The 13766-nt window shown below is 37.3% G+C and overlaps 1 protein-coding gene across 2 annotated transcripts in view; it reads left to right on the plus strand.

The window, feature by feature from the left end:
- Positions 1-13766, plus strand: part of UTRN (utrophin) — a 394556-nt gene that overhangs the window by 150372 nt on the left and 230418 nt on the right. For both annotated transcript variants that reach the window (XM_050894491.1, XM_050894492.1), the window contains exons 43-49: positions 157-332; positions 1484-1619; positions 3815-3964; positions 5753-5837; positions 7419-7624; positions 8765-8882; positions 12360-12565. In XM_050894491.1, the coding sequence (XP_050750448.1) occupies positions 157-332; positions 1484-1619; positions 3815-3964; positions 5753-5837; positions 7419-7624; positions 8765-8882; positions 12360-12565 (1077 nt within the window). The remainder of the gene's footprint in view (positions 1-156; positions 333-1483; positions 1620-3814; positions 3965-5752; positions 5838-7418; positions 7625-8764; positions 8883-12359; positions 12566-13766) is intronic.

Genomic DNA, 13766 nt, shown 5'->3' on the forward strand with positions numbered 1-13766 from the left:
TAAATCAACAGCATCCAATTTTAGGTAAGATGGCTTTAAGTGGCTCTTCTAGTAAAATAATACGCACCCAGGATTCATTCTGCATATTATGAGCCACAGATCAAAGTCACTTTAGGTCAGTAATAAAATTCTGTGTGGCTTTTATGTTTCTGACAGGAACTTGAAGAGGGAATCAGCAGCCATCAGACCAGTGTTTCAGCATTGAACAGAACTGGGGAAGGGATCATACAGAAACTGTCTGCTACAGACGGGAGCTTCCTACAGGAGAAGCTGGCGGGATTGAATAGACGCTGGAAAGCAATCACTGCGGAGGTCATGGATAGACAACAGAGGTAATAAGTTAATCAGAAGTTTGGATGTCTGACCAGATCCGATGAGGAGAATCTCATTTAGAAGACTCTGGGAGAGATAGTGCATTCTATTGCATGCTGTCATTAATCTGAATTTTCCTGACATTCAGACCTCTGTGTTTTGAACTGTCTTCTAGAACCAATTTCTCATAAATGCACCTGCAATTGACTGCTTAGTGAGTCTGTGTTTAATACAACCCACCAATTGACAATCACAAAACTTCTTTTCTTACAATTTTCCTTTGTTTTTAAAATAATTTCATTGCTAAGCCAGACTTTTTTAGGAAGGAATGCTCAGCTACTTTCTCTGGGTGAAGCTGAACTGTAAGTACATTACCTTGATTTCTATTTTTGCATTGTCAAAGGTACACTAATTGAAACACTTATATTGTTTTTGAATTTCCACAGTACTATAAAATAAGATCTTTAGGTCTGTGTTTGCAACAATTTAATCCATCTGACTAGGTATTTTCTGAACAAAATGAAAATCCATTTTGAAGTAGACAAATTTACTTCAAAAGATCAAAGAGCAAGGTTGGCTGAGATAAATACACCAATTTTCAGCATATCTGGGAATATAAGGTCCCCCCCTCTGTTGTTACTGTTAAAAAATGTATAAGGATAAATCCTTGGAACAAACAGTTATTTTTGGAGGCTACTTACATAATTACGTGTTTTTAACATCTCCTGATACATTTAGAAATAAGGTTTTTTTCTTAATTATTTAGTTTGAGAAGTTCCATTAAAGCTTTGTATGATTTAGGGATTTTTGCCTTGGAGAGTTTAGGGACATTTCTAATACTTTCACTAACAGTGGCCTTGTAGTGGCTTACAATGATCAGGCCTGAAGGTGTTGTCATTACTGTCACTTACGTTTAATGTTTTCTGCAAACTTTTAAAAGTCTATTTTGTGACTTTGGAACTGAAATCTATCTATTTTTAAGGTGGTAGTATTAATTTGCAAGTATCTTGCATTTTAATGATGAGGATAGAATCCTTTGAATACCAAAATGAGTCCTTTAAAATGCTCCAACCACTGAAAAACACATGACTGTTGCATCAGAAGTAACGTAGGACCAATGTGCTGTGTTCACTGCAGAAATGCATGTAGATTTTTTATCTTCCTTTTTAAGGCTAAAAGGAGAGAATCATCAGCTGATAGAGTATAGAAAGAAGCTTGATGAGCTGCGTTGCTGGTTGGAAAATGTAGAAAATGCTCTGGATACAAGATTTACGTTCGACCATGAAGAAAACTTGCAAGAATTACAGGCAAGATCGATTAGTGTGTGTATGTGTATGCACATGTATGTCTTGTGCAAAGCATCAGGACATGGCTTTTGGGGAGGGGAATTTTCATGTTGTAAATAGCCAAATAAATGTTATGGTTGTGTGAGACAGTTTTGTGAGATTACTTACGCAGGCAAGGTGAATCTCATAATGAAGTTGGGTTGAGTTGATAACTAAGTTATCTAGCCAGAAGATGGTGGCTATGTATCAGAAAGTGAGAAATATATGTACTACTGATAAAATTTAGTAAGTGGAATTTCACTGGAGATGATGTCCCTAAGTCAACTTTATAATTGTTAAAGCTTTAGCAAAAAGCTGATAAGCTTAAAATGGTAAGTAAGCACCATTGTCCCATTTACTGGGCAGCTTTAATACTTTGTTACATGTGTAAGATTTTGTTAACCTGCTTTTTAAACTATAAGGGTTTTGGTCATTTCAAGTAAGTTGTGTGCACATGTATGTTTGTATTTTCCTGTTTATTTTGTGCCTTGCTTTGATGACAACAATAGCTTTCATTTGTAGGATGTGTGAAAGAGAATGTTTCTGGAATCCTAAAAGAATGGAAGTAGTCAATCCAACAAACCTGCTTGCTTATTTTTTAAAAACTAGTAATTTAAAAAAAGCCAAAACAACCAACCTCTGTTAGACCAAATCAGGTGGAAAGGCTTGAACTTCCAACAAATGTGTATAAACAATGTAAAATTAGTTGCAGTTGCGTTTGCCTAAACAAATTGACTTGTGTCAGTTGAGTATTTGCTGTCTGACTATCATGAAAGTTTAATTTTTCTTGTCATCTACCTTAATATAGATGCCTGAACTGAAAGATAGAAGTGGAATAAGAGGGGAAAGAGCAGAATTTGCTAGAGAAACACTGGTAGGGAATTATTAAGTAACAGTTTGGCCCTGTGAAAGCAGGAATGCATGTGCGAGTTTGGTTACGTATGCTAAGGAAAGGTGAGTTTGCAATAGAACAGGTACTGAGTAAGATTGCTGGGCTGTTCAGGAGGGTGAAGAACTCATCTGCAAAGAAACTCAGAGCTTGCCTTGTTTTCTCTACTCAAAGAACAATGAGAAGAGATATGATGAGAATAAGAAAGCGTAGGGAAGATGAGCTATTATTAAAGGCTGGTATTAGGGAAGTGGGAATAATAGATGTTAACAGATCAGCCAGGAATAAATACAGTCTGGGAATGAGAAGGAGATTTCTAAATAGAGCTTCTGGAGCAGCCTCCAATTAAAAAGGATATAACGTGTTTAAAAAAAATAATTCTTTAAGGTAGACCCTTGAAAATTTATGAAAGGCACTATTTGGTATAATGCTTATTGTAGCAGGGTACACTGCTCAGTGATCTCCCTTCCAGGCCTGTGTTCCTGTCACTTTACTATGCACACCTCCATAATACTTGTGTAACAGAGATTAGTATAAATATTGGGGTGGATAAATATGATGTGTACTTGTTATTGTAATTCTTTTTATTCTAGTGCTTTAAAGACAAAATTTGTGATTCCTACTCCATAGTGCTTGTGGTCTATGGGCAAATGATAGCACAGTTGATTTAAAGTCAGTGGGAATTCAAGCATGAGGGGTGGTTTTTTGGGGGTTGTTTTTTTTTTTTTTTTCAGGATCTGACCTGCACTTTCATGTTTAAAGAGAAAGAAGGCTGTGGGAGGTTGATCAAAATGAAGTTGTAAGGTTATGTTTAGTTTTTAAATACCGTTAGAGTACACTTCCTTAAGAGTAAAGTGCCTTGTAGGGATCTATCATGTACTTGTATAATGCATGTCAGGAGTGGGCCCTTAGTTTTTAAATTTTTTTTTTTTAAAAAGAATGGAGGCAACAACTTTGACAATGTGTTGCCTTTTGGATACACATGGTACATCCAGAGCAGATCAAACAGAAGCATCTTGTGAGATGAGAATCAGTGTGTATGATGTGAGGCTGTATAGGTACCTTGGCTATTTGCAGTTTTGTGGGTTTTTTCCAGTTAGCAATAAATGTTGATATTTGAATAAATGTTTTAATAGTTTCTGGATAGAGCATAGAAACCAAAATAGAAGCTTTTCTGTTACATATTTCCAGGGAAACTTCTAAATATTGGAGTTAAAGGAAAGCTTCTCCCCCCGCCCCAAATATGTATGCATTTTGCTTCAGTTTAAAACTATTCTGTGCCTTTTAGGTCTTAAGTGAAGAGATGGAAGTACAAGGAGACAAACTGGAATGGCTGAACAGAACTGAACCTGAAGTACTTTTGGATAAAAATATTGATCTTCAGGAAAAAGACAAACTTTCTGATTGCCTGCAGTCCCTCAATGTGAGGTGGAATAAGGTGTGCATTTCTTCAGCATTGGGTACCTGAAGCTGAAAATATACTAGTGTACTTAGAATGGTTGTTTTCCTTTCCATGTATCTGTGACATGTACATAAAATGTCTTGGAAGCTATGCAGGCATGTTCAGGAAATGTGCCCCAATCCATGTCTACGTGAAAACACTGGTGGACATTTTTCCATCAGAATAAGTTAGTTTAGTTAGCTAAGGTTTTTTGTTGGTTTTCTTTTGTATTGGCTTTCCTTTAAACAGCTGGATCAAAAATATTTCACTCACTTGAGGCAAACAGTAATGTATTAATTTGAAATTGAGATAGTAACAATAAATCTTTGCTGTATAGGAAAGTTAAATGTTTGCAGCAGTTGAGGAAAACAAACGAAGCTGTGGTAAAGCTTAGTGAGGAAAATCTCATGAAGTGTGTATGGGATTCTTCTTGAATATAACTGCTGTAAATTAGAAACTCTAATGTTCAATCTCATTGGCAAGTATATGAGAAGAAAAGAACTCACTGGTTGGAGTAAAACCAGATTTTTTTCAAGCAGAGCCTGGATATCCAAGTGAAAAAGGAATAGAATTATTTGGGATTATATTAAGGATCAGGGGGATAAGAATTTATTGGGGAAAGGGGCTTTTGATAGTTCAGGGAAAGAAAAAATAGCTGTTTTTACCTACTGTCGTGGTTTAACCCCAGCCAGCAGCTAAGCACCACAGCTGCTCGCTCACTCCTCCCCCCTCCCGGTGGGATGGGGAGGAGAGTTGAAAAAAAAAGTAAAACTTGTGGGTTGAGATAAGAACAGTTTAATAACTAAAGTAAAATGAAATACAATAATAATAAAAAAATATAATAATAATAGTAATGAAAAGGAATATAACAAAAAAGAAAGAAATAAAACCTGAGAAAAGACAAGTGATGCTCAGTGCAATTGCTCACCACCTGCTGACCAATGCCCCAGCAGCAATCCGCCCCACCTGGCCAACTCCCCCCCGTTTATATACTGGGCATGATGTTCTATGGTATGGAATACCCCTTTGGCTAGTTCAGGTCAGCTGCCCCGGCTATGCTCCCTCCCACCTTCTTGCACACCTGCTTGCTGGCAGAGCATGGGAAACTGAAAAGTCCTTGGCTTAAGATAAGTGCTACTTAGCAACAACTAAAACATCAGCGTGTTATCAACATTATTCTCACACTAAACCCAAAACACAGCACTGTACCAGCTACCAGGAAGAAAATTAACTCTATCCCAGCCGAAACCAGGATGCCTACTCAGCCATGAAAACAGGGATTTTTTTTTTTCTTCCCCTATTGCATTTCTATCACTGCCTTTTAAAAAATTTAAAAAGCAAAGTAGGCAAATTTGTCTTCACTACAATAAAGTTTATTGGTAACATTTTTTTCTTTTTAAATTAGTTCCCTATTTCTCTACTTTACTGTCACTGATGACCACAAATCATGCTTTGTGTCGTCTTTCCTTCAAAGTGTAGTCAAATAATGAGTCATAGCTTTGGTGCTTAGGCAGTAAAAAACATGTAAACAACCTGTCTACAGCAGTTCATTTATTTCTCTCCAAGATTTAGGTAAGACACTGGAATATATTGAAATAACACTCTGAGTACCTCTTAGCACTTTTATTGTTTTTAAGCGATACCTTGAAAAAAGTAATTGAAATATCTGAGGTATGCCATTGTAGTAAGCATGGTGTCGAGTATTTTGTCTTCTAATAAGTGATTACTTTTTTGCTGTTAATATAGGTTGTCTCATTGTTTTTATTCCTCTCTGCTGGGCTGTAGGTGTTCAGAGAAGTGCCTGACAGAGTGAGAGAACTGGAGGCATTTGTTGGGCAGTCTCATCTTGTTACACAGACAAAGCCTTCTGGTGAGTGATCAGTCCTGTTGTGCTTAATTGTATCGAGTTTAATCCTGTTTGCAGTCAAAAATAATCCAAAAAGGAAAACCTTCCCTATGAAGTTAGACAAGTGGAAATAAGAAATGTTGTCCATCGCTGTACTTGGGGCTCCCTTCACGTTACTATGGGAGAGAGAGGGAATGTTTGGTTAGGGAAAAAGTCACTCTGCGGTTCAGGATTGGGGGAGTCCTTTGGGGTTCCCCAAGAGTTTTGAAATGGAGGAAAGTTTTAGTAAAGCTTAGGCCTCCTCATCAGGGGCCAGTGTACTTGGTACAGAATAAAAACCAAAATAGCTATGTTTGTGACAGCCTGGTTTCCTGTGGATTTGTGCCTTGTAGTCATGCCTTTTGGTAATTAAGATCCACTAGAAGCTTTCCATACACCTAATTATTTGTAAAGTATCTCCTGCATGCAGATTCTCTGCAGTCCTATAAATAAAGGCCATTCTATATCTATCAGCTCAGTAGGACCACGGATAGGTCTTTCTCATGTGGTAGATACTTATCTTCCTGAATCTTGTAGGGGCAGCTGCCTAAATGTGATACGTTCTTGTATCAGACACTGAGACTGGCCGTCTTTTCAAGTTGTGGGAGGCAGATCAGCAGATAGATGATGCTCAAGTCTCCTTTTTAGAAAACTAGGTAAAAAAGACAGCCCTTCCCTGAAAGAATTTGCAGCTTGAACTTCAGTAAATTAACTCTTTTTTTTTTTTTTTTTTTGCAATTCAGCAGCAGTAAACAAAATATACAGGAGGAAAACCAACTGTTTAAGCCTTTCAAAACCTTAATTCAGCTTGTTTTCCTTTCATGCAGGGTGTTTAAATAAAGATCCTGTATTTCATTGCTTGAGGCAAGTGTGTAATATTCATGCTCCAGCTTGATTTAACTTCGTGTTTTCTTGGAACTAGAACACAACCAAGCACAGCTTCTGGAGCAAATCTTACTGTTCAGCTCATTCCTCACTTCTTTACAGTGTCAGGTTAAAAAGATAGAAAGGATGGGGCTGAACTAGTGGGCACCTGTCCCTTCTTAGGACAGTTGTATATTGCCAAGTCCATGAAGCATCTATTGCAGTAGCTTGACTTACTTGTGCTTAAGTGAATTCTGAGCCAGGAGTGGGGAAGACCTTTCTGCCACATAATACAAAAGTGAGGAAGACAATTTTAGACATTTATCTGAAAAGGATTGTTTTTTGTGCTTAATAAAGGTCAATTCCCTTTCGTGTCAAAGAGTGTTTAGCTTCACTCCGTTAGATTTAATGTCATTTTGCCTTTGCAAGTTTTCTTGTTTGTTTGCTTTGTATTTAGGGTGAATCATTTGGGTGAGTCTTTGGCATGCAATGAAGTAATTAATAGCCTTTAAAAAAAAAGGCAAAAGGAATTTCTGATTACTTAATTTCTGGTGGTTAAAATGCCTCAAATACAAATTTTGCTGTGCTTTCTCTGTAGATGCTGTTGCATTTTTATAGGAATTACAAAACCCCCCTGTAATTCCCACAACTGCACATGTGGCCACGACTTTTTTCTTTAACAAAAACTCCAAACTCTTTCAGATGTCCAAAAGGTGGTGCTAGTATCTTCTTCATTGGAAATTCCTGTTCAGACTCAGCAGGCTTTGGAACTTTCTGCACCTGGGGATCTGGATAAAACAACAACTGAGCTGGCTGACTGGTTGGTATTGATTGACAAAACGCTCAAGTCAAACATAGTCACCGTGGGAAATACCGAAGAGATCAATCGGACTATTGCACGAATGAAAGTATGTGTTTTTGTGAAGGCTAGTGGATTGGAAAATTGGCTCACGCTTTAATAGCTTGTACATTCAGTAAAGAAATTACGTGTGGTTAAAAAAAAAAGAAACTGACTGCAGTAAATGCATAACTTGAAAATTACACTTTAAATGCTGTCGTTATTACACTGCTTTGCCCTCTATTTCCTGTTAATTCCTGTGTCCCTATGTGAGCTAGGCACTACTATTTTTTTGTTTTAAACAAAGCACGTAGAGACTACCTCCTGAAAATGACATGTTTTGGGGAATGTATAGATAGCTTATGATGAGGACTTTGGAGCAGCTTCATATTTGCTTGGAGGGTGACCTCTGTGATCCACTCTTTAGTGGTTTCTAATGAGTGTTGTTGTGTTGTAGTTAGACTAAACTGATTCCCAGAGACATGCTAAAATGATTAAAAGTTGGAACATAAATGCTTATGATGTAAATGTTTGTTTCTATTGATAGCTCATGCTACGCTGAGCCATGACTAAGGGCAGTATTCGTGAGATGTATGCTACCATTAAGGTTAATTTTATTTAACTTGATATCAATTAAAACGAGTAATTGTAGAGTAAAAGCTGCAGGCTAAACAAGTGGTAAACTGTTTCTGTGGGTGTCCAACATAATCTGGAATTTGAAAGAATAATGTGATGTATAGTAACTTTGAAACACTTTTAACTGTATAATACTTGTCATATGGGCTTCTGGTATATTGCCATAGTGAAATAACTACTTTTTTTATACAATATATAGTCTGATTGTTCCTCCCTGTTCTTTTCTGTCTTCACTCCACTCCCCCCCCAATATAAATGGTCAGAGCTTGGTAAGAGGAAAATAAGTTGTGGGAGAGTGAAAAATAGATATTGGAAAATATTGTGCAATGACTGTGGTAACTGTGTGGTTTATACAGGTTAAGCTTCACCTCTGGATTTTAAGTAACTAATTCAGAATATTTGCTTTTTAAAGCAGTGCTGTAATACTGTGACAATTCAAGGGTTACAGTAATGATGGGAACAGCCATCTACTTGTGGCAGCACATAGATGTTTGGTTTTATCTACAAATAATACAGATGTTGTTAACTAAATTCTGCTTTTTGGACTTAAAAATCATATCCTAATTCTCAACAGATAACAAAGGCAGATTTGGACCAGCGGCACCCTCAGCTTGATTCTGTTTTTACATTGGCTCAGAATTTGAAAAATAAAACGTCCAGTTCAGACATTAGGACAGTGATCACAGAAAAATGTAAGTTTCTCCACTCTGTGTTTACAAATACATTTCCATGGCAGTAAAAAAATCTTCATATCTTTTTCTTAAACTCTTGATTTTGAGCCTAGCTGAAGTTGCCTTCCTTGAACAAACTGAAAACTTAGCAGTTAAGTGGCTTTCACTCTAACAGTCTAATGAAAATTCCTGAAACAAGAATTGCCACTTGTTTTCTTGACTGGCTGTTTTTTGAAGTACAAAGGTAAATATTTTTGCTGGGATTTCAAAATATCTTATGAAGAGTTTGAGTTACTTGACAGCCACAGACCATGGGATGAGGATTTTTTATTTATTGATGAAAGGAACTAATCATGTATCTTTACTTTTGTTGAGCTATGATGCACTGGACAGTTAGTGAAAAGCATGAATGTATTGACTTAGGACAATAACTTTGTGTACATACTTTTGAAATTGTTGACTGAGAGTTAGTAGACCTTTTAAGTCACTGATATGTGCTTGAAAAATTGAGTTTCCAGTTTAAAGGTCCCCACCCCCTTTGAAAATTTCTTTTACTGGTACTTAAGGAAAGAAAACATACAACTGACACAATTAGAAGCTAAGGGACAGTGTATTCTTTGAACTCTTTAGCTTGGCCAGTTGCTAAGATTAGAAAATTCATGCAGCAGGAAATATCACAGTTAAAGTAAAAATGGAAAGATATATTTCCTTATGTTCTCCTCTGCAATGTAGTTTTCCTTTACTACATCTACATGAATTTCTTTGGTGTCCCTAAGACTTGCTGGAGATAACAACAGGGTCAGATAGAAAGCCCACAGATATGTTAAAGGGTCTGATGAGATGGCATCTGCTGCCTAAGATTCACAGGAGCTATGGATTGGTAGGGGATTAAGATCCAAAGAAGCTAAAGCAACTTGTAGGGCCTGAGTTTTGCAGCCACTCAGGACTAGGGGTCAGGTGGAAACTTGGGGGAGGATAGTAACTATGTAGTCCATGGGAGTCAGTCAACAAGGGGAGATCTGGTCAGTCACAAAACATTCTTGTTTCTTCAGAAAAGGTGAACAAGGAATAAAGGAACTGTATGTTGAAAATTTAAGTTCCCCTATAGTCATGCCCATCCAAGGTGGGAACACAGAAGCTGTGTATGCTGCCATGGATGAAGCTTCCAGTAGATACCCTAGATGTGTGTGAAGATTTTGCTACCTGTCATGAAACATGAAAAAAAATGAAGGTTTTGTTGCTACTGACATTTGTAAAGAAAAGTTTGCTCTTTGAAGAAAAGTGAAGCTCAGGACTGCTTTATGCACCTCATAGTTTAAACACTGAGGGGAATATACTGATGTCCTACAAACTCCTGTGAGCCTGATGTATGTTGTTAGATGAAACCTAATTACTCAAATAGCTAGGAGCACAGAAATAGAGAAAAGCTTCCTTCTCTGGAACTTCCTTCCCAATTACTGCACGGACATTGGGAATTAAAAACACAGTTGCATCAGGAATGCTTTCCAATATTTCTGCCTTTGATACCAGACTGGTGCCCCTGACAACTTTTTCTAGGAACCTACCTATTGAACCCACTGAACGCTGAGGCTACCAAGAATTTCACTGTTTTTCTGTCCTGTTTCCTGTTTTGGTGGACACTGACAAGAGGGGAAATATGTCAACAGTGCAGAGAGTAAGGTTAACCTGGCCATTAATAGGGAAAAATATATCAGGAAATATTCTTTCTATAATAATACTACTACTATGTAAACATCAAATGTCTATCCATTTCAACCAAGTTGCTATTGTAGACAGCTGTTTCTCGGGTATTTTTTCCTTCCAGCTTTGTGGGGAAAGCCTAAACACTTAGGAGGTTTTTCTCTGCAGTTCATTAGCCAGCACACAGGGTTATAGCCTTTTTTCACTCCTGCTGTTTTTTCTTTTGCTGTTTTGGTGAAACCACTGATCTCTCCCAGCAGCTGCTGGTTTCCTTTGAACATACTCTTTATCCAATATAGTAACATCTGTTTTGTTTTTTTTTTAAATAAAAACCCATATTATTATTTGCTGTTGGGTTACTGAAGCTTTCTTCTAAGTTGTCATTCAGCATGACCTATGTCATGCCTGAAAATTAATCCAGAAGTTGCCTGTGGGTTGAAATTGACAAATCTGTGTTGCACAGATTATTGGGTTGGTCCACCAGTAATACAGTTACTCTGACAAGTGGGCTTTGCTGCCAGTCTTTGAGAGCTTTGTGAAATGAAACAGAATATTGTTGAATGTATTAAGAGATCTCCCCAAGCACATCAAGCATAATGCCTCTGTATAATTGTAAAAGGATAAAAAAAAAAAGAATGTAAAGGGTAAAGTTCACGTAAGTGGTTTTAGCTTAAGCACAACCTTTGGCATTTTTACTTCATGGAAGATTGACGTGACCTATCAAGTGTGTTAGTTCTCTAATAAAATTACATACTTACTGGTAAGATAAATATATTGGAGGTGTTACATACCGCCTACCTGTTGCTGCTTAGAGTACAGATATACTCAAGAAATCCAGCTTAGGTTTTTTGTTTGCTTTTTTACATTTGCTTTTTTACTCTTTAGTTCTAGTGATGTGTTCCTAATAACTGTCATGACAGGTAATAGGGAAACCTGTTTCCACCTCTATAGACTTTCAAGTAATACGCTTTTTTTATGGTCTGTAAATATTAAGAAAAAGGTATGATGCTATTCATTTCTCTCCAAAGGCTGACTTACTGCTTTCGCTGACACACTATTTTTTATCCTAGGCTCTTGTCATGTTGTCTTTTTCACCCTTTGTTAAAGGTTAAAGCGTGTTTATCGCTCATCTAATGTAACTCTATTTATTGAGAGGAACGGGATACTTGAAGGAAATGGAGTGTGATTGATAACTTCTCTGTTCTGCTGTGTAATCTACATAAGCCTCTAGAAACCTGTGGTGGAATGAAAGTGCCAAAGTAGGTTTCTACCTTGGCCAAAATTGTAGTACAGGTGCCACTAGACTGCCTTCAACACACAGTGGTCTGGAAAGCTTAGTTCACTTTGTATAAGCTATCCAGATCTAGACAGTATTTATTTTTTTTACTTGTACTGGTTTAAGTTGCAGATGCACAAAGATGACTTGCTGGTATAGCCATCACCCTAAAATTGCGCTCCTTGGAGCCCTGCTGCTGGCATGTCTCTGCAGTGCAGCTGCAGCAGATTTGCCTCCTACATGTGTGTACTTAAAAAGTAAAATAATGCCTTTGAAATATTCCAGAAATAATAGTTGTTACCTGTATGCTGACCCGCTTAAACAAGAGGTAGCCAAACACCTGCATTTTGCGTTTGCTTGTGTGAATGTGTAAACTACATGGGGAACTAAAATACTGAATATGGAAACTACTGTATTTGAGAAAGAAATTTTTATTGCTTCTTGTCCTGAGAATTAAGTGGTAGTTATGGCTACTTGTTTGTTTGCCTCAGATTTTTCATATTCTGCATTGTCCTCCACAGTGGAGAAGGTGAAGAACCAGTGGGACAATACTCAGCATGGTGTGGAGATGCGGCAGCAGCAGCTGAAGTACATGCTGACGGACAGCGTGCAGTGGGATGAGCAGAGGCAAGAAATGGAGCACCTCATGGAGCAGTGTGAGATCCGTCTGCGTATGCTCCTGCAGGCCCCAAAAGAGATGCTTGCCAAACAGATTTCAGACAACAAAGTAAGACCATCTACACTTTTTTTCCATACCAGACTCCTCAGTCTATGTAATGCTACTGGATTCAATTGATGTGTGAATATACAATTTAGTTGTAGGACTGATTTGGCAATTCTGTCTCTTTTTGGGCATGATATATTCTAAATTGTCTCTATTTTTTTTATATATCAGGCTTCCTGAGAATTACTTTCTGGGAGGGACACAGATGGCATGTGTGCATGTGTGTCTTTTTGTAAGTGTAGTTGAAATGAGTGTAGTGTAGCATCAAATAAATGATATTATGCAAAAAGCTTGAACTTCAGACCAATAAAAGTTTAATTATACAGCCACAGAATGTAGCATGTATTACTTCATAGAAACCTATTAACAGTAGTTTAGTAAATCCAGGAATGGACCAAGTTACTTAAAATTATCTTGAATTTCCCTTCTGATGGGTGTCAGGCATATTCAACAGTTGTTTTGTTTTTTTTTTTTTCCCCAATCCCATGCAATTTTTGCTGCTTTCCATATCACAGCAAACCTGCTGTGATAAATCAATAAGTCTGATGTCCTTTGTCCTGGTGGCTGTCAGAAAAAGGGCAGGCTGTAGGTGGCACAGGATGAGAACTAAAGAGACAAATCAGCAAGGAGGGGCTCTTATCAATGCAGTATTTAGAACAGGGCTATAACAGAGTTTAAAAAAAAGTGTGTATATATACATATATATATATTCATGAAGGGACAATGTGGGGGTGCAGCTGGGTATGGAAAGAAGCAGGGAGTCTGATTGTGAGAATTCCTCACTGATCCATAGCTATTTCAGTAAACAGTAAAATTGCCTGCTTTTCATTGTCTTTCTCTACATGAGCAGGGGATTGGAAATGGATTATTAAGTCTGCTTTGCTTTCTTAAGTGAAAGTAAGCCTGAGCCCAGACATATAGTACAGTGATTGTAAGATACAACTGGACATATATATATGTAAATATTTTTTTTCATTTAGAAATAATCATGAGTTCAGGATTCTGTAAAGTCAAGGCACCTTATGAATATCCTGCCACAATAAGCAAACACATCTAATGTATTTTCTTCATTTGAAAACAAAAAACCCCCACAAATCAGTGAAATCAAATTCTCATGCTGTGCACTTCATTTATGCCACTTTTAGCTGCTGCTTATATCACCATTATCATAATTTAAACTTATTCATGCTACTAAAAATATGGA

The sequence above is a fragment of the Gymnogyps californianus genome, chromosome 3, assembly GCF_018139145.2.
Source record: "Gymnogyps californianus isolate 813 chromosome 3, ASM1813914v2, whole genome shotgun sequence".
Taxonomy (NCBI): domain Eukaryota; kingdom Metazoa; phylum Chordata; class Aves; order Accipitriformes; family Cathartidae; genus Gymnogyps; species Gymnogyps californianus.